The sequence below is a fragment of the Oryzias latipes genome, chromosome 23 (assembly GCF_053564925.1).
Source record: "Oryzias latipes strain Hd-rR chromosome 23, Olatipes_Hd-rR_3.1".
NCBI lineage: Eukaryota > Metazoa > Chordata > Actinopteri > Beloniformes > Adrianichthyidae > Oryzias > Oryzias latipes.
Window position 1 is genome coordinate 25,623,815 of NC_136259.1, and position 24,028 is coordinate 25,647,842.

General features: G+C 42.6%; 1 protein-coding gene across 3 annotated transcripts; it reads right to left on the reverse strand.

The window, feature by feature from the left end:
- Positions 1-9,301: 9,301 nt before the first annotated feature.
- LOC101157582 (uncharacterized) lies at positions 9,302-21,214 on the reverse strand. Of its 3 annotated transcripts, XM_011491330.4 has the most exons (10): positions 21,086-21,214; positions 20,710-20,782; positions 18,837-18,902; positions 15,778-15,903; positions 15,497-15,571; positions 15,152-15,247; positions 14,958-15,043; positions 14,757-14,862; positions 11,197-11,280; positions 9,302-10,672 (listed from the first exon to the last, which is right to left on the reverse strand). In XM_011491330.4, the coding sequence occupies exons 2-10, from the start codon at positions 20,767-20,769 to the stop codon at positions 10,550-10,552; spliced, it is 822 nt and encodes a 273-aa protein (XP_011489632.1). In that variant the 5' UTR covers positions 20,770-20,782; positions 21,086-21,214; the 3' UTR covers positions 9,302-10,549. The 3 variants fall into 3 exon arrangements, with proteins under 3 accessions (XP_011489632.1, XP_004083292.2, XP_020569767.2); XM_004083244.4 differs by lacking the exon at positions 21,086-21,214 and having other exon boundaries at positions 20,710-21,060; XM_020714108.3 differs by lacking the exons at positions 11,197-11,280; positions 21,086-21,214 and having other exon boundaries at positions 20,710-21,065.
- Between the last annotated feature and the right edge of the window lie 2,814 nt (positions 21,215-24,028).

The following is a 24,028-nucleotide window of genomic DNA, read 5'->3' on the forward strand; positions in this document are numbered from 1 at the left end:
CGTAACTTTACGCTGCACAAAATAGTTCCCAAACGAAACATGTAGTGATATTCATGGAAATCTAACAATGAATGTTCATGTTTGGTGTTACAGAGTGACTGAGAACAGTAATAAACCCCCCCAACACAAAATCCTCCGGCGGGCGGCTGTGTCGCGCACTTAAGAACGCACGCAGCTTATGGGTATCCTGTCGGCTGCGGGAAGGATCGGGCATACGGCGCTGCGGGTCGGCCGGCTGGGGGGGGGGGGGGGGGGTTACTGCGTGGCGGCGGGGGTAGGGAGGGTAACCAGATGATTGTGAGTATGTGTGTGTGAGTGCATGGGTAGGACGGACCTGGGGGCTGCCTCGCTGGGACCTTCTGGGGCTTTCCCTCCCCATCACAGAGAGGGGAGGGCACTGAGAGGGTTGGGGAGGGGGGCTTAGATATTATGGCGGGGGGGGGTTGTAGTGCGTAGGGTTTTAGGGTTATGGGGGGTGGCTGTGGGTGCGTGGCGATCCCTGGGTTGCTAAGGTCGCGTGCCTGGGCTGGCTTGCGGAGACGGGGCGCCGGTCGGGTGGTGGCCGGCTCATGGGTTCCAGGGGCCCTGGCTTCGTCCCTGGCCTTTGTCTCGGTGTCCGGCGCCCAGTGGCCCCCATGGCTGCCGCCTGGTACGGCTAAGCGCTCCTGTCTCGTGGCCTGGGGGCCGGACACTGGGTTCGCTTGTGCCTCTGGGCATTGGGGGGGCCCCTGTAGGGGGGCTCTCTCTGTGCCTGGCTGGTGGGGTGGGCGGTCCCCTCCTCCTCCCCTCCCGGGCTGCCTGGGTCCGGATGCTGGGGGGGCTTCTGGCCTGGGGGGCTCTCCTCCCCTCTCCTGGTCTGGCTGGTCTGGCTGGGAGGATCTGGCTCCCTTTATGAACACACGGTTCACTTCGGCAGCATGCATGTATCTCCACCCCCACGTGCACGTGCACACTCTCACACTGCTCCCTGTCTGCTTCATCCCTCCTCCTTACCTACAGTGTATTGATGGACAGTTTTTTTTTCACTCATCTTAGTGTCAGAATTTCACTGTTGGATGTAATATTCGTCTTTCCAGCAGATCTGGTATAATTGTTACAGCTTAAAATAATAACTTATTCAAATCAGTGCTTGTATCCCCCACCTTTTCACCTTTCTTCCTTTTACTCTCTTCCACCCCCCCCCTCACATTCTTCCCCTCTCCCTCCCCACACACACTAAATGTAACAAATAAATAAAAAATAATACGACAAAAAGGGGTTTATACAAATCTACACTCTAGTTTCTTGAAGCTATATAACCTCTTTTTGTGATAGTAAAACCTGTCCAACACAAAAAGCCTTCAGCTCTAATCTGTTTGCTCAGCTGTTGGACAGAACAAGTTAAAAAAAAAAGAACGCACGCAGCTTGTAACGGAAATGAATACAAATGGAAATTAATAATTAGAATGCAGTAAATTTGTTGTATTTACTCACCAGACGGAAAATTCTGTTGTAGAATGAGGATGTGTGCTTCTTGCGTGCAGCAGAGGCAGTGAGAGGCGCGGTGGGAGAGAAGGAGAGAACAGTCTGAAAGAAAGAAGGAAAGTCTGAACACAGGACTAGCAGAAAAAGTAAATTATCAGCAAAGATGAATGTGTTTATTATAGTTCCATCACGCACCATATGCTGAACTTTCAACAAAAAAACCTTAAAAAATTAAAAAATAAAGTGCGGTGATGCGGTCATCATCACAGGCCTACTCTCGGGTCACATAAAATAACATGGCGGGCCACATTTGGCCCGCGGGCCTTGAGTTTGACACATGTGGTCTATTCTATTCTATTCTATTCTATTCTATTCTATTCTATTCTATTCTATTATACAAGTCGTGATCTTTCTTTGTGGTCGGCTTCAGGTTTGTCAGTTTTTAATGGAGTCACTTCTTAGGTGGTGGAGTACTGGTTCTTGGTGCTCCAGAGTTCGGTGCACTTCCTTCTGGTTTGTTTGCACACAAACGTTGTAAAGGTTTGAACACCTAATGGGTTTTTGTTGTCTAAAGTATCTGTAGACAAGTTTTTGGGTTTCTGAACGCTAACCCCGCTCTGGAAGCGATTCACAAGAAAGCATCTAAAGTTTGCATCAAACACTCACAACTTTCTCATCGTAAAAAAAAGAATTTGGGACTGGATTCAACGATGAATTTATTCACTTTTCATACAGCCAAAGGTTTTTGAAGTCCAACCTTTCCAGTTCCTTTCTCTGCCATAACTGACGTGACACACGAGAGCTCCTGAAAATAAAACGAAACAAAATAAAATAAAAGTTTAAATTTGGAAACAAGGACTGCATTGCCAGCAGAAGGCCACGCCAATTACAGCATGGAGACAATGAAGGGAAGTAACCGCTTTTTCTAAATGCTGATTCCTTGGGTCCATTTTCAAACCTCTTTTACTACAAAGTAAAACAAAGAAAAAAACTTTAAGGCTGTGCAGATGTGGAGCTAAAACCAGGAAAAAACTGAGCTTTGAATTTAACTAACGTTTGGCATTTCTGGAGATAATACGGTTACTGATGCAAAAAGAAAAACATTTTCAAATCTGTCAAACATATTAAAATAAATAAAATCAAGTCACATTGGACGAAATTTGCCGTTTTAATTTAATCCATTGCTTTTTAATGAGCCTGAAAAATCATCAACCTTTTTACTGAGAGGAAGTTACTTATCTACACACACACTCACACACACCTACACACACACACACACACAACTACACGCACACAACACACACGCACGCACGCGCACACACACACAAACACACAAACGCACACACACAATATAGTGCATGCACACACCAACACACACCACGTGCATGCACACACCAATTAGAAAGGATCCTGTCAAATTGGATGAGACACTGCATGTGACTAATAAAAAAATATTCATACAGTCACTCACCTGACTTTCCAAATCAAAACCTAAGAATCAAAGGGCTCTGGAAGATAAAAGCTATTCAGTCGTTTCCAAAACCCAAAGAAACATATAAAGAGGAAGAGTCATCTCATCATTGATGCAATACATGACTGTTGTAACGCTTTCCCTGGTCAGGAGGTCTGCTGCTGAATTCTGCACGACCTGCAGCCGTTTGATTGAGACCAGACAAGACAATCACATTCACTCCTTCAGAATATAACTAAAGCACCAGTTGACATCTGCACTGACTCCAAAGAGAGGATCTCTGACCCTCCCATGACTCTAAGAGGATGACATGCAGTCTTTTTTGTGTTACCCATGTGCTTGAAAGCTGAGAACATTCCTTAGGAAGCCCCCCGAGGTACTGAGTTTGTAACTTATGTTTTTACTAGGCAGGTTTAACCTGAACCCCTCTCTCTCCAGACTGAACAATTTGTCATTTTTGAGCTGCAGGAATTTCTCCTCTGTTAACATTTAACCCTTGTTCTATCTTAGATGACCCCCCCTTCCATTGATGTGTTCCCCCTACCATGACAAAGGTGGATAAAGGTGGAAAGATTTCATGTAATCCATGGACACCAGTGAAGATCACAAATCATTGAAGAAAAAAGGTTCAGTTCACTATCTAGTGGGTCTAGATCAGTGTTTTTCAAACAGTGTGCCGCGGCACACCGGTGTGCCGTGGGAAATTCCCCTCATTCACTGATCTAAAAACATTTCCCATCTCCAGGATTTCAGCTCTCTGTTCATCCAAACAGGCCCTGATAAAACACTGAGTATTTAAGAATATAAAAGATCTTAAAATACTTTTTCTTTGCGTTTATTTATTTTATTAAAGACATTTTGATAAGAATAACGGTACAATACCGCGATTCAGCTGCAGCTCCGGCTGTATTTTGGAAAAGTCCTGTCGCTTTTAACTGTCTCCACCAATCATTGTAGGGGGGCTTAATCACATTTCATCAGTCTGACCAATCAGAAGTGGTTAAAGTCTTCACTTCCTTGTCCCGATTTAGCTCATAAAGTCGCTCAATTCTAACAAAAATACCAGCTAAAGCTCGTCTTTAGCGGTGTAGCTTTCCACAGAATCCGGTATCAGACCGTGGAACAAGTGAACAAAACAATGAAGCTCAGAGACGCGATCTCCGCCGGCCGTTTTATGCACTACATCTCCCATGATGCATTGGGTTGTGAGAGTGACAGCGCACAAGGAGATCTGTTGTTAAACGTCTTCAAACCAACGAACACACATCAAACTGTTTTTAGATACTCTAACTTAACTTTTATTGCATCTTTTAGAAACAGCTGCAGTTTCCAGCTTTTTCTGCAACAATTTTCTCAAAAATGCATGTGAGATTGTGGAGGGGCTGTAGATCAATACAGACTATGAGTTTCTCCTTGTTTTTTTTTTAATTTTTGGATGCTGGTGTGCCGCGGGATTTTTTTTAAGGTTAAAGTGTGCCGTGGCTCAGAAAAGGTTGAAAAACACTGGTCTAGATGACCCAACTCCCAATGGTAAAGTGCCTAGGATAGAACAAGGGTTAAACATCTAAAGTCATGAGGGTCATCAATGTTATCAGTACACACAGCCACAAAAAATAAAGTGTTATCTGCAAAGAAGTTAACACTTCTGCCTTCAAGAATCTCAAGTGAGAAAATCCATTCTTTAGCACCTTTTGATGTGACCTGATGGATTCAGGACGACCTTTGAACCCTTTTTCAAACTGTGATTCTACAATCAATTATTGCAAGAAAGAACCTTTAGGTTCACCCATACAGAAAACCATCAAAACCCCAAATAGGTCCAGTGTGCAACAGTTACGCGTCAGTGTTGCATTGAATTTTTTTTGAAGCTTGAAATTCTCATTTAAAGGACAATCCTCTACAGATTCCACCTTTACTGGCTCATGGCTGTGACACAAAAACAGAGTTATTGACAAAAGAAAAAAAGTGATGGCATGGAGGAGAAAATTATTAACAACCCATAAACACTCTTTAAGAGGTCAGAATATCTGAAAAAAACTTCCAACATGTCAAGAAACACCTCAGTTAACAGATTAACCACTGCCATCAAAGCAACATATTATAGAAAAAAAGTCCCAATACCATGGAAACATCAAATCGAGCCAAAAACTGGGGCAGTATTCTTTTGTCTGAGCTCACTGTTTGTCACGGGGGGAAAGGGAAGTACCCAGGCGCAGAGAAGGAGAGGAGGCAGGAGGTTGCAGGAGAACGGGGTTTAATAACAAAACTAAAGACAAAACCAAAACCACTGCATACGGCAGGCTAGAAACTCGAAACACTAAAAATGCACTAAGCTCGAAAACCGGGGAAGAATACAATATGGACCAGCACAGGAGGAAGGGAAAGACAGCACTTAAATACATACAAGGCAACAAGACACAGGTGGAAACACTCAGGACTGATGGGGCAAGGTAAAACTCAAAACAACAACAAAACAGGAAATACTACAAAATAAAACAGGAAACCCAGGAACAAAACACAAAGGAACTGAAACCGTTACACTCTGTATTCAAAAGCACCCAAAAAACTGGTTCATATCACAACAATTGAAATATTTTAATGCCGGCCCCTCCTTGTCTGATCTGTCACCTTTTATATTTGTATTTATGTTTCTCACTGTGTGCATGTTGTATGTATTTTAAATGATTGTTCATTGTAAGTTTATATTTTCTATTGATGTATTTAATTCATGCTTTGAAGTTTTTAGGTTGACCATTTTAACACCTCCGGGGACGACGTCTTTGGGCTAATTCTGGCGCATTGCAGTCATGCTTTTACTGTGCACTGTCCCTGTTAAATAAACGAATAAATAAAGTTAAGTTCATTCAGTGGCGAGGTACAGAGATGCAAAGTAACCCCCCCCCCCCCACACACACACACACACACACCCACACACATACAGTCTGTTTCTCCAGGGTTAGCTTTTGATTTACCAGAAGTGAAGCAAGTCTGGTAAGCGTGTTTGTGGGGGTTTGCAAGTGTTTGTGTTTTGTTTGTGTGTATTTGTGGTTTTCTATGAGTGTGTTTGTGTTTTTGTTTGTGTTTTTGTTTGTGTGCACCCCCTAAAAAAAAGGAAGAGACATCCAGGAACTAAAGCCGATTTTTGACATTTTTCTTTTTTTCTTTTGACATTTAACTTTCTTTTTACTAAAATCTTTTCTTCTTTTTTTCTATTTCTTTTGAATTTCACATGAAGATTTTCGTTTTATTTATGGCTAAAAAAAATGACTAGAAAAGACCCAAAAGAAATGTGGGGCTGCACCCACCTCCGTGCTTTACTGCACCACTTTCCCGCCTGGTGAGAACAAAAAACCCCAAATACCTGGCTGTCATCTTTGTGTAAACACTGAAGTCTGGTCTAAAGCCCTTAAAGCTGCATTTTACCGTTGGTTTGTAACGCCTCCATGCGCGCGTGCACTTCTGGTTGGCTTCCTGCCTTCTCTGTGCACAAACACTCTCACACCGGCTTTAGGTTTCATCACAAAAGGCGTGTGTTTTCCCCTGCTCCCATCAGGGTGACTCACTGAATCTGCTCCTGTTTTTAGAAAATCTTATTTGTCAAAGAAGATGTTCAAACATTTGATGGGAACCAGCTGCAGCTTCAGCCGCATCCAGCTGCTGTTTCTGTCATTCATTCATGTTCAGGAAGTCCGTGTAACCTCAGGTGTTCTTTACATTCAGACATAAATGAAAATGTTGTTATAAAAAAAAGTTTACATTTTTATAAGTAAATCTAAAACTGACATTAAAGAAAACAAATTAATGTTGGAACCACTTTTATCCCCCAAAAAGTCCTGGATGATTTCAAATACTTACTTTCAGGCCAAAAAAAATAAAATAAAAAACCATTAGGGACATGCTACCATATGAAACGGTGGGGGGGGGTTCTGCTGGTTGTCCGGGTTTGTGGAGGGTCAGCCACATCCTATGACGAGTGCAGGAGTGTCTTGCAGTTCTCTTGAGGCTCGTTCGGCCACCTGAAGGAACATCCTGATAGTGGAAGGTACCATTGATGTGTATGTGAAGTGTATCGTGAAATATTCATAAGGCAAAAGGCAGATGCAGTGGGGCGAAAGAAGTATTCAGTCAGCCACCAGTTGTGTAAGTTCTCCCACTTTAAAAGATGAGAGAGGCCTGTAATTTTGATCATAGGTAAACCTCAACCATGAGAGACAATTGAGAAAAAATAATCCAGAAAATCACATTGTCTCATTTTTAAAGAATTTATTTGTAAATTATGGTGCAAAATAAGTATTTGGCCACCTACAAACAAGCAAGACCTCTGGACCTGTAACTTCTTCTGTAGAGGATCCTCTGTCCTCCACTGGTTACCTGTATTAATGTCACCTGTTTGAACTGGTTATCTATAGAAATACACCTGTCCACAACCTCAAACAGTCACACTCCAAACTCCACTATGGAGACCAAAGAGCTGTCTAAGGACACCAGAAACCAAACTGTTGACCTGCACCAGGCTGGGAGACTGAATCTGCAACAGGTAAGCAGCTTGGTGTTAAGAAATCACCTGTGGGAGCAAATATTAGGAAATGGAAGACAAGACCACTGATGATCTCCCTCCATCTGGGCCTCCCCATTAGATCTCACACCGTTAGGTCAAAATGATCACAAGAACGGTGAGCAAAAATCCCAGAACCCCATGGGGGACCTAGTGAATGACCTGCAGAGAGCTGGGACCAAAGTAACAAAGGCTACCATCAGGAACACATTACACCACCAGGGACTCAAACCCTGCAGGGCCAGACGTGTCCCCCTGCTAAAGCCAGTACATGTGCAGGTCCGTCTACAGTCTGCTAGAGAGCATTTGGAGGATCCAGAAGAGGATTGGGAGAATGTCCTATGGTCAGATGAAACCACAATAGAACGTTTTGGTTTAAAGGAGAAAAAATGCTGAGCTTCATCCAAAAAACACCAGACCTACTGTAAAGCATGGGGGTGGAAGCATCATGCTTTGGGGCTGTTTGTCAGCAAAGGGACGTGGACAACTGATCCGTGTGCAGGAAAGAATGAATGGAGTCATGTATGGTCAGAGTTTGAGTGAAAACCTCCCTCCATCGGCATTGGAAATAAAAACGTGGCTGGGTCTTTCAGCCTGACAACGATCCCAAACAGACGTTGCCCGGGTAACGAAGGAGTGGCTTCACAAGAAGCATTTCAAGGTCCCGGAGTGGCCCTAGCCAGTCTCCAGATCTCAACCCCATAGAAAATCTTTGCAGGGAGTGGAAAGTCCGTGTTGCCCAGCAACAGCCCTAAAACATCACTGCTCTGGAGGAGATCGGCATGGAGGAATGGACCAAAATACCTACATCAGTTTGTGAAAACCTTGTGAAGACTTACAGAAACTGTTTGACTGCTGTCATTGCCAACAAAGGATATATACCAAAGTACTGAGTTGAACTTTTTAAAAAAAATTTTATTGACCAAATAGTTCTTTTCCACATAATTGAACAAGTCCAGTGGTCCACTGAATAAATATGTTTTTGCCCCACTGTAATAAATAACGTGCATCACCCAGCCTTTTCTAATAACTGCTTGAACGAGTCCTTCGTTGTGATTGGCTGAACCCTTCATAAGCTGTGGCAACACCGTCACGACCCTTCAGTGACACTTTCTAGATCATTTCTGAAATGTCGACTTAACGAAGCAAAAAACACATTTGTTTCTGTGATCAAAACCAGTGTTTGGTACATCTGAATACATACATATACATACATCTGTGTTTTTTGTTATTTGTTATTATTGTTATTTTTGTTATCTAAATGTCATTTACATTTAGACATTTACTGTGAGCATTTAATAAAAAATATGATGTTACATACGCAGTGTGGAACACTGAGGGAATAAAACAAGCATGTCCTGTTCTTAAAGGCTGAAACATTGTCCAACTGTCTTCATAGTAACCATCAAGCTTTAGCCACTGGCTCTCCAGCTTCTGCGTTTCCCTCCCCAGTCCAGGCATGAGGAGGGTTGTCAGGAAGAGCTTTGGATGGATCCAACATGAAAGTCCAAACCCCACGTTGCTGTGATGTGAGACGACAGGCAGAGAACCTTCAGCCAGAAGCAGAGCTGGAGGTGATGAGGTTTTCTTGGACCCGGACAAGCAGGAAGTTCCTGCAGTTTCTGGGTGTGTTTCCTCTGCAGCACTTCCTACATGTGCTGTCATTGTTGCAGCTTAACTTGTATCGGTTGTTTTTTGTGTCTCATGCTACGGTCACGACGCCCGTGGTTCAAGAAACCACCTCCAATGAAAAGTTGTGACCGTTGCAAACGGGTCGAGATGTTTTTTTAAGAATAATAAACATAATACAATTAAAAGCACAACATTTTTTATTTTGAATGATGTAGGCCTTTTAAGCTCAATACAGGATTTTGTCCTGATAATTTTTCTATAAAATCTTTTGGTCAAACACAAAGATTATCATATAAACACAGGAAACACAGGTTGAGGTTTTCTTTAAGGATTTTCTCTAAAATTGGAACAAATCTTGAGTTTAGTTTTTTTGTTTTGTTGTTGGTTTCCTGCTGTCTGTAACCTCAGACTGTCGCTTTCCGGTGATAGTGAGTTGATGCATCGTGCAGGAATAAATCAAATAGCAATGGATCAGCCTGGAACACTCTGGAACCAGGCAGCAGACCGTCAGAGGAACAGCATTTCTGTTGTTTTCAAGATAAAGTCAAATGGAAATCCAGTATTGTTTTGTATTTCATCCTTTGCTGTTTTCTTTTGTGTAGAAAAGGTGTTGCATGTCTGCAAACTGTCGGCAGAGATCGTGTGATTCAGAAACTCACACGCAACGCTTCTGTGTGAAAACCAATGCCAGAAGAAGAGAGAGCTCTCAGGAACTTCAAAGAAATAACCCTGATCTCACCGTCAGCAACTTTGCTTTGCAACCTCAAACATGTCAGGTTGAACTTTTGGTTTCGGCAGGTGACACAACAGACGTTTCCATGTGCCAAATGCCAACCACCTGAAGATCCAGCCGTTTTAGGGGAAACTGAGGACTTTCTCTGTCAGAGTCTTCATCGACGGCCTTGTTACCTCACACCACTGTTTTCTATTCCCACACAAACACTGACTTTCCATTTTCTCACAGAGAGTCTGTCAACTTTTCTATTACAAAACTCAAGGAAGGTTTGGGAAGTTCAAGAGGAAATGTCCACATAGATGGAAGAAACCACAAGAGCGGTTATGGAAAGGAGATGGACCGAAGCGGAGGCTCCTAGCTGAGGTCACTTAGAGATGAAGACAAAAGAAAAGCAGAAGTGTCAGTGGAAGCTGCCGTGAAAAGAACATTTAAAGTGACAGAAGAAGGAGGAGGAACACTCAAACCCATCTTTAATGCCATCTAGTGCCCGGTGATAGAAAAACAACAGAACAAGCAATGCTTCTCACAAAGTTTCCCCCAGCTGGACGATGATTTCATGGACGAGCTTCCGCATCGACTGTTCTCTCGTCAGAGGCCTCTGATGACCTTGGGTGTAGTTGGAGGAGGACTTTGGGGAGAAGCCTTCTCTGAAAGCAGGACTGCTGAGTGTCTGGGGCTGCGGGGTCAGAGGTCAGGTAAGGGAGGGTTTGGGTTGGTATTTCACTCGGTTGAAGTCGTCGATTGTCATCTCTACCGCCGGCTTCTTCCAGTAGTTTTCCAGACCCAGACTTAGACACAGAATAATGGCAGTTATCTGCAAAACACAAAGACTGCATGAAGGAGGGTTTCAGGGCGTTTCAACACCAACAATGTTCAACATAAACCATAATGCATGGAACAAACGCACTGCAACGGCAACAAGCTGGTCCTGAAGAGAGCTCCCATCATCTTCTGATCTATCCCCAAAGCGTTCCCAGTGGTCTTTTCATTATGATGATGCCATAATTAGCCAAAGTCTAAAAGCCTGTAGCATTTTCTGGGACATAATTTTCTTTATCTATGTCCTCCATCATTAGAAGAATGCCACAAGAACATAAACATTTCACCAGAGTGGGTCTTTCACTTTGAAAAGCCTTCCAGCCTTTTTTCTGACTCTGTGAGATTTTCTTCAAACAAAATAAAGATTAAATACAAACTTTCCTGGAAAAATTTACAACTTAAAGAAAGTGTCATAAAATACTCAGAGAAACTAAACTTTATGTTGCTTCATATTTTTAAACTCTCGAAAAGCTTTACAAACTTAAAGTTTGACCAAAGAAGGACACAGACGAAGTTTACCGTAATTGTAGCAAAAGCAGAAATGATTCCGATTCTGAGCTTGATGGGAAACGAGAGATGGCTCTTCAGGACGGCTCCGCAGGGCTGTGACACACAGAGGTCATGTGACAGACAGAGGTCATGTGACAGACAGAGGTCATGTGACAGACGAGGTCATTTGACACACAGAGGTCATGTGACAGACGAGGTCATTTGACACACAGAGGTCATGTGACAGACAGAGGTCATGTGACAGACGAGGTCATGTGACACACAGAGGTCATTTGACACACAGAGGTCATGTGACACACAGAGGTCATGTGACACACAGAGGTCATTTGACACACAGAGGTCATGTGACACACAGAGGTCATGTGACACACAGAGGTCATGTGATACGCAGAGGTCATGTGATACGCAGAGGTCATGTGACACACAGAGGTCATTTGACACACAGAGGTCATGTGACACACAGAGGTCATGTGACACGCAGAGGTCATGTGACACACAGAGGTCATGTGACAGACAGAGGTCATGTGACAGACGAGGTCATGTGACACACAGAGGTCATTTGACACACAGAGGTCATGTGACACACAGAGGTCATGTGACACACAGAGGTCATTTGACACACAGAGGTCATGTGACACACAGAGGTCATGTGACACACAGAGGTCATGTGATACGCAGAGGTCATGTGATACGCAGAGGTCATGTGACACACAGAGGTCATTTGACACACAGAGGTCATGTGACACACAGAGGTCATGTGACACGCAGAGGTCATGTGACACACAGAGGTCATGTGACAGGGGGGGTCATGTGACACACAGAGGTCATGTGACACACAGAGGTCATGTGACACACAGAGGTCATGTGACACACAGAGGTCATGTGATACGCAGAGGTCATGTGATACGCAGAGGTCATGTGACACGCAGAAGTCATTTGACACACAGAGGTCATGTGACACACAGAGGTCATGTGACACGCAGAGGTCATGTGACACACAGAGGTCATGTGACAGGGGGGTCATGTGACACACAGAGGTCATGTGACACACAGAGGTCATTTGACACACAGAGGTCATGTGACACACAGAGGTCATGTGACACACAGAGGTCATGTGACACACAGAGGTCATTTGACACACAGAGGTCATGTGACACACAGAGGTCATGCGACACACAGAGGTCATGCGACACACAGAGGTCATGTGACACACAGAGGTCATGTGACACACAGAGGTCATGTGACACACAGAGGTCATGCGACACACAGAGGTCATGTGATACGCAGAGGTCATGTGACACGCAGAGGTCATGCGACACACAGAGGTCATGTGACACACAGAGGTCATGTGACACACAGAGGTCATGCGACACACAGAGGTCATGCGATACGCAGAGGTCATGTGACACACAGAGGTCATGCGACACACAGAGGTCATGTGACACACAGAGGTCATGCGACACACAGAGGTCATGTGATACGCAGAGGTCATGTGACACGCAGAGGTCATGCGACACACAGAGGTCATGCGACACACAGAGGTCATGTGATACGCAGAGGTCATGTGACACGCAGAGGTCATGTGACACGCAGAGGTCATGCGACACACAAAGGTCATGTGACACACAGAGGTCATGTGACACACAGAGGTCATGCGACACACAGAGGTCATGTGATACGCAGAGGTCATGTGACACACAGAGGTCATGCGACACACAGAGGTCATGCGACACACAGAGGTCATGTGATACGCAGAGGTCATGTGACACGCAGAGGTCATGCGACACACAGAGGTCATGTGATACGCAGAGGTCATGCGACACACAGAGGTCATGCGACACACAGAGGTCATGTGACACACAGAGGTCATGTGACACACAGAGGTCATGTGACACACAGAGGTCATGTGACACACAGAGGTCATGTGACACACAGAGGTCATGCGACACACAGAGGTCATGTGATACGCAGAGGTCATGTGACACACAGAGGTCATGTGACACACAGAGGTCATTTGACACACAGAGGTCATGTGACACACAGAGGTCACGTGACACACAGAGGTCATGTGACATACAGAAGTCAAGTGACTCCCAGTTAACCAAGTTTAGGTGAGACGGACATGTTTCCATAGTCAGCCAGTTTTTTTTATCTCCTCACAGAAACAGAGAAACTGGACATAAACATTTGAACACTGACTCCAACAGAAGCCTCATCAGAGAATCCTGACCTGCACCAGGCTTTCATCTGCCGGAGGACTAACACAAACATGATGATGGATCCTCTGACTTCCTCCGACTCTCTAAACTTCTGCAGCTCTGTTCTGCTTGACCTGATGGTGGGTCTGCTTTGCTAAAATGGGCTGTGGTGCTGCAGAACTCACTCTGTAATCCTTCAGGACAAAACGGTTGCCTCAGACACAAAATGCAACTGTTTGGCCTCAAGTCTTCCTTTCAAAATTGCTGCTTTGGCTTTGTGTGTCAGAATTATTTTTAAGATTCTTTTAATGTCTTTAATGGTTTTCTTATCATTTTTTAGATGCTCTGGTTGGTCTGTCTATTTATTTACTTTTTTGAATAAATTGTGTAAACAACATATAAATAATTACGAATACAATCAATATATTACAAACTTATAAATGATAATAGTAACGCTTAAAACCAAAGCAAAGTTTGATTTTATTGCATGCCTTCTGGCTCAACTAGATAAACGTGGACACATGGATGGAAGTTCCAGCTTTTGAATGTTATTTCTGGGTTGAACGACACAGAACTGTCGAGTTTGCACGTCTGTGATGGCAGCATACGCTGCCACACCCACAAACAAGATGGCGGTAACCTCCCCCCAACATTGCACACTTTCTGTTTAATTATTATTTCAGATTCTTTATTCTTAAATAAATGCACACATTTCTTTGAGTTAAAATGTACATTGATTCTCTGTTTTCAATAATTATTTGTAGCACATGTACATTTGCTGAGTTTACTTATTTTGGTTTGTTTAATTCATGTCACCTGTTTTTTGAGTTGCCAGTGCTGAGGGGGCTACTGGTCCCTATGAGTGTGGCTGAGGTTCTGCTCCTGGAGCTGTGCTGTGAGGACTGGCAAAGGAGGAGGTCAAGTCCTCACAGCCTTTAAATACTCCAGTCAGGCAATTGGGCAGGCGCCATCTACAGACGCCTCCAAGGGCAGAAACCAATGAACTTATTTCATGTTTATTTGTTTTGCTTCTGTTGGTTATTATTCATTTTGTTCTTCTTTTGATGTTTTTTCTTAAAGTTAAGTTTGTTGCCTGAGTTAATTATGTTTCTGTTGACCTCTTTTAAGGGCCCAGTTTGTTCATCTTTTTACATTTTTTGAGAAAAATTAAAACGTTCCCTTTTTGATAAACTTCTGTTTTCCTCTTTAGCTACTCGATCCCTCACAACGTCCCTTAAAAAGGTCTAATAAGTCAAGAAATCCAGATATTTGGCATGCACAGAAAGGAGCCGATGTGGATATGAAGAAGGGAAGAAAATCAAACCCACTGTGGGAAAATAAACACTAAAGAATAAAAAAAAATGCCATTACTTTTGCATGCACCCACAATGCATCTGAGGTGTGTGGGAGTGGCGGGGAAAGGTCGGCGTCCATCATGACACAAGACTCATCCAAACTGGAGTTGGCAGGATGGGAGCTACAGAGGAGGAAGAGGAGCAGACAAACATGGTTCAAAGCGTGAGGCTGATGCTGACTGATCTTTGAGGAAAAACGTCCACAAGGCTATTTTACCTCCAATCACGGTCAGGTGTGCACAAACACGAGACGGGAAGCGGATTCCCCCAGTCCTCAAAGCTTCTCAAACCACAACAGGAGTCCTGGAAGACGACATGCAAACATCATCACGTCAAAAACAGACGTTTTGACTGAACACGTCAGCTGTTAAAAAGCTACAGCATCTCTGCCTCGGATAGTCTTTTGCTTACCGAGGCCTGGAGTTTCTTTAGTTCGCTCTGGATGTAATCGTCAGCAGCATGGAGGGGCGTGGCCTTCAGAAACACCTCATCCACCGCACTGTCCAACTGTCAATCAGGGTACAGCTGGAGTTAAATCTGCTTCAAGCTGCTTTTCAGCCCAATTGATTCTGTTTATCAAACATATAAAACTGTTGTGTCGACTTAAGACATTTTGCATGAAATCCTACTGGATAATTTGCCTTTTTTTTTCAAGAGTCTGCATTCTTCTTTGAAATGTTGCTTTAAAGGTTCTTGTCTTGTAATATTAACTTCAAACTCTAGGGGGCAGCAGTGAAGGAGGCACAGCATTATTACCTGACTTTGAACTTGAACCAGCGGTGAAGCCAAAACCATCACAGCCACAAACTCTATGAAGATGAGAGCAGAAAACTACAAAAAAATAATTGACAAAAACAGCTGTTTTAATTATGGGGACACCGTTAGTTTTTGAGAGGAGAAAACGTGAAGACGATCTAACGGGAAGGAAAGTTTATAAATGTTCTTGTTTTTAGATTAAAATCTGGTTTTAAGGTAAAGTTAAAGGTTCCCATAAAAACATAAAAGATAAGAAGAAGTGTGTTTGCTTCTGTTCTCACCACCAGCAGCAGTGGTTTGTAGTCTGCAGCAGCAGCACAGATGCCTAAAACAGCCAGAACCACTGTGATTGGTCCAAACACCTGCAGCACCAGTAAACCGTCACTGGTGGATAACTGCTCAAACAACTGGAACACAGAAGGAGAAACAAACGTCAGCCATGGTTGTTTTTAATAAAATGTCTGCATGTAAAGCACGAAGAGATCATTTCTCATTAAAATGCAGGAAAAAACAGACTTTTTTCTTTAGAAATGCATTTTTAGTTCACTCTCTGTGTTAATACAAAATGATTGAGAGACTCTGTAGCATTTGAACGTTTATCAGAAGAGTTATTGAAGCAGGAAGTCCGACTCTGTGAAGATCTTTCTAACTTTACCAAGTCCTCTAAGTGCTGCACTCTGATTGGTTGACTCCGCCTCCTCTAACCCTCTCTTCTCCCCCTAGTTCCATTTTCGGACACAGATCAGTTTTGACACAAGTTTCTCGCAAGGAATGCGTCAGAATTCAGAGCCCAGTTGTAACGCACTTGTGATTTGCACCAGCAGATTGGAGCACACGCAGAAGCACATTTGAGCAGTTGGAATCACAGATTTGAAGTTGTAACTCTAAATGAACACATGGAAATGGAAATTTGTCAGTTCACAGCAGAAGATTCTCACATTCTATTTTACAAGTTCTCACCTCAAATCTACAAGTGCATTCTTTTTGGAGCATATTTACCTTCATAAAATGAAGAACCCAAATGAATGTGATTGAACATTTGAGTGAAGTAAGAGCTAACAAATGACTCGGATAACTGTTTAAAATGTCAGCTGTTATTGCTTGTCAGGCATCTTAATGGACACCCAAAAGGGTCTTATGGAGTTTAAGTTTATATTTGTTTACTCTGCAGTCCATTTATTTGTTAATGGAAGATGGAATAAAGTTCATGATCTAAAACTAAACTTGTTGATTATATCATAAAATAATTATTTTATTTTGAAGGGCCATTCAGGATGCTGTTCGAAAGGAACAACAGGAAACACAATCCCTAGAGAAAAAGACACATTTAAAAACAGCTAACAAAATGAAAGAGAAATTCTGATGCTGAGAGAAAAAAACGTAATTGTAAATGGAGGAGAACCCATTTACCAAGAACGGGATTTTCTGTTTGGTCATCGATTTAGTTTAAGGGCATTTGAGGTGAACCAGGATCTGATAAAAAAGTCAAAGAGAAGGAGGGACTGTGGAGTACCTGGTTAGTTGAAGTGGGTGTCCTCTGCAAAGCAATGGAAATTATCATTGCATTTCCAAAGCAACCATTGACTGTAAATGAGAACTGGACTGAGTGAGTCTTCCCCCCGGACACTCTAAACAGGAAGTATCTGCTGGCTCCAAGAAGCCAAAATCCTATAGACTACAATAGAAAGTCTATTTAGTCAACTCATTCAAGTTGTGAACTGACCAATCATAAAAGTAGGTGGAGCCTGCTGGCTCCCACATCCAATGTTCAAAACAGATTTGAAAGATTTCCTGCAGCCCGTTTTTGAGTGGTAGGGGTGTGGCTTTCCACCAAGCTCACTTCTGATTGGTGAGAGTGGTTGACAGAGACACTCTGACCAACTTGGACCAATCACTGCCTACTGATGACGTATGGCTCCAACGTGGCGCCGTCTGTATAGTGGAAAACGGTGACTGAATTGATCTGATTTTGGTTGGAGCTGGAATAAACCATTTTTCTATGGATGAAATCACAGTCACTACAGTCCAGGGGGTAAATAATGAAGAGCGGAGGCTCCAGGACAGAGCCCTGGGGCACACCAGAACTAATTACTGATGCTTTGAATGAGAGGAGTGGTGGAAAAATAATGGTGAGGAGGTAGGATTGAAACCGTATTAGGGGGGGTATAAACAGAGCAGAACAGAAACTGGGTTAAAAGCGCCAATCGGGTTGAGAACAATGAAAGTCTGAAATAGCCTGGAGTCAGCTGCCGTACGAAGGTCATTGGTTTATTTTTAGGAGCTGTTTTCAGAATGGAGGGCGCAAAAAACAGACTGGCAAGGGTCAACAAAGCTTTAGTGTAGGTGGGACTGGAGTTGAGCAGCAAGTGTTGTTTTATTTTTGGAGAAAAATGGGAAATGAAGTGGATGGTTGTTAAGGATTTGGATATTTATTACTCAACTCTGTTGAACTGATGCAACAACTGCAGATTTAAGGAGTTTGGGGAATAAATTCCAGGGGCCACGATGGAAAGCAGCAGGGAGGAAAGGCCTGACCAAGACCAAGAAACCGGGTCCAGAACATCAGTCAGAGCCTTACTGTAGATGACCACCAAGTGGAGGTTAATGTTCTTTGTAGGAGTGTAGGGAGAAATCAATTTGGCAATGCATGTATTGATTTAAAATGCTGTCAATACAATATTTATTGAATTATTTATGAGCGCCCTTCAGTGTCGCACTCTTGCTTTCCACTAAGACCCCCGACCGCTGGTTGGCAGAACCGCCAACCGAGCAGCTCTACACTGCACCAAAACCGGATGTCGCGAGAATCCGCTAGTGTTAAATATTCTGTCAGCATCGCAGTGTTTGTCGTTGTGACACATGTACTACTTAGATTTTGCTTGGTACGGTTACTGAACCGAAACGCTGTGCCCCATTGCTGCCTGACTCAGACTCTTGCCATTACACACCCTTAGTTCTTTGTGCTCTAAAAGTTTGGTTTCAGAGAGTCAAAGTGTGGCAGTGAATGAAAGGAGAAAATGATCACGGATGGTCCATCAGCTCTGCAGCTGGATGAGGACAAACCAGAACTGCAGATTAAATCCATAAATGTTCCTTTGAATGAGAAGGAAAGTCTGTGAAGTGTTGATCTCCAAACGTTTCAAAGCATGAGGAGCAGTCTTTAGTGAGGGTTGTTGAAGTCCTCTGCAGTATTACATCATCAGGTGAGAGTTCAGACATGCAGCAGCTCAGGAGGTGGGGGGTTAAGGTGTGGTGAGGGGTTGACCAGTTTGGAGGTGGTGCAGGAACAGACACTGGCAGAACTTCTGTTCAGTGTTTGGTTCTACGGACACATATTTACCTCTGATACTGGTATGTTTCCATCGATGGTGGAAAACCCAACTCCAATCAACACCACGCCAGAGACCTGCAGAGTCCCACAGAAGAGACGCTCCTGAACACCAGTCAATGCAAAAACATGTTCCACGCCTTTTACAGGTTTAAGCTGAAACGACCTCCAACTCTAATCAACGTCCCCCAGAATCTCCTGAGACTCCAAAACTTCCTTTTAAAAGTTTCACAGCTGTGTTGTAGAGGATGCAGCCTCACAGCCTGACCTGCATGTGCTGTAGAAGGGTTCTCTACGACCAGCTGCATGTCCGTGGAATAAATTGCAGGTTCACTGAGCGATCTGCCACCTTAATATTTCATGCAGCCGCCTGCGTGACAGCTATAGGTTTGACAGTTTTCCACCCACAGACGGCCCAAATCTGCCCGTAAGGTCAGATGGGACTCAGGCTTCAAGTGCTGCTCTGTTGAAACAAACATGTTTTCACAAATTGGCCTTTCAGGATTTGTGCCAGCACCAGAAAGCTCCCGGGACTTCCAGATGGAACTGCAGCTGGATTCAAAACACGGAACTCATAAAAGCTCCAAATGTTCCATCAGATTCAGTTCTGCTCGAGCAGCAGAGAAAAGATGCTGGAGCCGCAGTTCCCAGGACGAGATCTTAAGCAGATAAAAGGAACAAACGAGCATGCAGTCCCATGAAGCAGACGCAGCCAGAACACGACACATCACAGCACATGACGCCAGAACTGCAGCGAGGATAAAACTGCAGAGGAGCGCAGGAGAAAAAGTACAGCTGGGTCCAACTGGAAATGTGCAACACAAACAATGCAATCAGCTGATAAGCAGCACAGGAACAGGAAGCAGAAAAAAAAAGGAGTCTGGGCACAAATGTGGTTCAAAAACGTGCAAATGATGCACGAGCTTCTACAGCGAGGACTGAAGGTTCCATAAATATCAGCGGGTCTGTGGAGAAATGCAGAACAATGTTCAGGAGGAGAAGAAATATCCAGGAAACTATTTTAATAACATGTTTATGATAAAAAAAATGATACGAAGGACACGAGGAAGGTTGTCTTTTAGAAAGTATTAAACTCTATAATCCCTCATTATAGAAGATCATTTATTGAATGCAATGCGACTTCCTGGTGATGTATTATATAGTAAATATAGTAAACAATTAAAGCTATGGAATATTGTCATATTGATACCAAAATATACAGTTTTATTTTACTGAAACTGATTTGAAAAAACAATTTCTTGTGTTGGAGTAAAAATTACAGAAAACTTAACAAAAAAAAGTGAAAATGTTTTACAGTTTTCATCAAAAGTTTAAAAAATGGAAATTTTAGTGTTTTTGTACAGTGTTACACATTTTTTAATTTATGAAATCACAAAATAGTTTTTTTTATGAAAATTGAAATGTAAGGTTTTCACGGTGAGAAAGTCCCACTCTGATGATCTTAGGATCTAGTTTCAACCCCCTTTCCCATCGTTCATAACTGAGAGATCTCTGTTTACAGTCTCTTCTGCCAGCTTACATTGTATTTTTTACGTCACAAAAACGATCTTTTTCAAAAATCATTTTTTCTGATTCCCAACAATTGGAATAAAAAAATACTCAGAAATGTGAGTTTAAGCTTCATTTAAAGTAAGAACATGTTAAAAACACAAAAACAGCATTTTCATCAGTGGGTTTTTGAAACCCAAAACTAATATTCTATAAAAGTATTGAAAAGTATGAAATAAATTCTATTTAAAATTCCACACAAATTTATTTTTCCGTCTACTTTATGAGCAGAAGCCTTCAGGATGAGCAAATATTTTCCATCTTCTCCCCAGTCTGGTTCCCTCCATGGTCACAGAGGAATTAGCCGTTAGCTTACCAGCAGCAGCACCGTGACACAAATGGAGAGTCCACGCAAGTAGCTCCTGCATGCAGCCATGTCCGAGCGCCGTCTGAAATAGAAACAGAGTAATGTGCAGAGCGGCGTGTGATTGATGCTGTTTAAAGCTCCCAGCGACGGGCTGCAGGATGAAGAACATGACCAAGTTAGGAAGAGGAGAAGAGGAGAGGTGAGGTTCACGGCTGATGAGGAGAGATGGTGCATGTGGAGAGCAGGAAGAAAAACAGGAAGAAGGAGGAAAGAAGGGTTGAAAGACGAAAGGGTTATCAAGTTGTGCCACTCGTCTCTCGCCGGCCGCACCCAGCGAGCAGCGCCCGCTGGGGCGTGGACCATCTGCAGCACCACCTCTGTTCACCTGCTCCTTCAGGTCCTGGAGGATTGTGGGAAGAGACTCGACATCATCCGACCAGGTCGTTTGTGAAACTCCAAAACCTTCAGGTCCCAGCCGGAGAAAAAAACTCCTCCCTTCAGATCCCAAAGATAAGAAGATGGAGAAAACTGCAGCGTTTCAGGAGGAGCTCTGGAATCCTGCAGACGTCTTCAAGCTAGGAGAGAGCTAATGTTCTGCTGATGTTTGGCTCACATTCTAACCTAAGCCCATATCACCAACCTTCCACCTCTGTGCTTGACAGATCACAGATCTGTAAGCTAGTGATGTTGTGACATCAGAACAATAATCCATCTATACATCCAATTCCCCTCAAATCAGGACATGGATGTTTGGATCATCAACAAGTTCTCTCCTTCAGTTTTTCCTCCTCTAAGATCTGCCGGTGATTCCAAATGTTCCCAGATCAGATATCCCAGATATTTATTTGGGTTTCATCCACTTAATTGCAGCGATGAGCTTTTACATTGAGTTACAGCTTGATGAGCTTAATAACTAACCAATCCTCCAGTTTTGGTTCAGTCTCCAGATACTGAGGCTTGATACTGACAGATACTGACCAGCTGACCCACCTTTGACCTCCTTAACCTTTAACTCCTCCATGAATTTATTTCCAGTTATAGAAAGAATTCTTCAGTGTTGTGCTAAATTACGTGGAGTCCTGCTTTAAATGTTTAAAGGACGTTGGAGCTTGGTGACATCCGCCGTGAAGCGGTTCAGGTGGTTGCAGGCGGATGAAGTGGGGCGGAGTAAAAGTAACCAGACAGAAAGAAACACAATTTAAACAATTCAAATGTAAGTTTCTGCAGCAAGAAAAACTGATCGGCCCTCTAGCAACGTTCACACTGCCCTCGGCAACACGTGGTCAAGCAACTACTTCCAATGAAATTCACCAGATTTACACCGCCAAGACATTTCCCACCAAGACTGATCCAACTGTAGGGGTTGGTAGAAGCTAGTTACTAGTAGAAGAAGAGGTACCATCATATCCAAGCTTTAGCTCCAGAGTTGATGTAATTCTATTGGATTCTGCAGCAGAAGAAAGCATCTTTGCATCATTACGTTAGTAGTGAGTTGAGTATCGTGTAAAGCCGCTTTTCTCCGCCTCAGAAACAGTTGATTCATGTTGATTCCATAAATCAGGCCTGTCAAAGTCATTTTCACTGAGGGCCACATCAGCATAGTGTCTGTCCTCAAAGGGACAGATATAACTAATACATGTAACTAAATGTAATGAAAAATAAATGTAACTACTCCTTAATGTTAAATAACTCATTTATTTATTATAAATCACTTTTTAAAGTGACAATTACAGTTGCATAGAAAACGTATGTTTGCGTGTTACTTTAGCATAAATCCTTTAAAATTTTGTCTGCTTATTAAAACCCACATAACTCCAGTAACGAAGGATCAAACTGTCCAAGTGAATAAAGAAAAATATCATAAAATTGAGCTGCAAAGAACATGCATTTAACGTGTAACATTTTGTCTGCGTGCACAAATAATACCTGCAAAAATGTAATAATTACAGCAACTACACATAAATAATATGTAATCAACTAAAGAAAATTTTTATTTTAAGAAATTAAAAACTGTTATGCTCTCGCGGGCCACATAAAATGACATGGCGGGCCACATTTGGCCCCCGGGCCTTGAGTTTGACACATGTGCCGTAATTGCTCAGAGTTACGGCATTTCAAATAACATTATATTTACGTGTCGCCACCGGCATATCTGGGGGGTATTCCAGGAAGCATGTTTAAACTCCCCTGACTTTAAGCCTTAACTCTGGCTGAAATCCGCCTGAACTTGCTTACTCTGGGTATGTCGGTTCCAAAAGACCGGATATGAGTTAGTGTAATCACGCTCCACTTGGTAACCCTGGGTTAATGCACGTACACAGCAGGTACATAAAGACATTCTCAATGGAACACCGATTTCCAGAGTCACCGTGGGAACGTGTGGTGAAAAAAAAAGAAAGCGCTGCAGTGAGACGGAGTCTGAGGTTTTAAGATTATACGCCCATCAAAAAAGTAACACGGTTGCATCATCAAAAGAAAGAGTTTCTGCTTGTAGTAGAAGAACGGACAAAATAAACAGACGAGTTTCTGATCTTATTTCCATTTTCCTTGTGACGCATATATATATATATATATATATATAACTTATCCAATTTTGCCAACTTAAATAAATTTCTTCTATTAGTAACAAATAATTGAGTTAAATTTAATAATTTAATCAACCTAATTTCTTACGTCTATAAAACTCAATAATTGTTTATACAACTCATATTTACATATTTATCTAACTAAATGTCATTTTACTCCAATTCAATTAATATTTTTTCCATCTTAATTAATTATAATTCTTGAAATCTCAAATGTCTAAGTTTGAGCGGGCAGACGTACTCATTTGTATATAAATAAAAAGAACAATATCATACACACTAACTGAATTAAGTCATTTAGGAATTTTCAGTCATTTTCCTTAATTACAATCATTGAAGGGCTGCTATATAAACTCATCATCCTCTCCCTCCCTCTCACTCATGGTGCAGAGACTTAAGCAAAGTAGGACAAAATAACTCGTCAGAACACAGCAAACCACAGTAAAACAGCTAAACAACTAAACACCACACTTAAATCCAAATCCGTCCAGACAGGCAAAGGGAATGGTATCCCACAATCCCTTGCAGTGCCGATCTAACAGCAGCATCAAAGTAACACCAACTTAATTGAATTAATTTGAATGAAAGTAAAATAACTGTCTGATAACGTGTTATTTTTAAACTGAATTAACAAAAATGAAAAAACTGATTTACCTTAACTGAAGCAAATAATGAAGTTAGATCAAAGTAAAAAGTTTATCTTTCCAACATCCATATGTGGTCTTATCATCCTCTCATGGTGG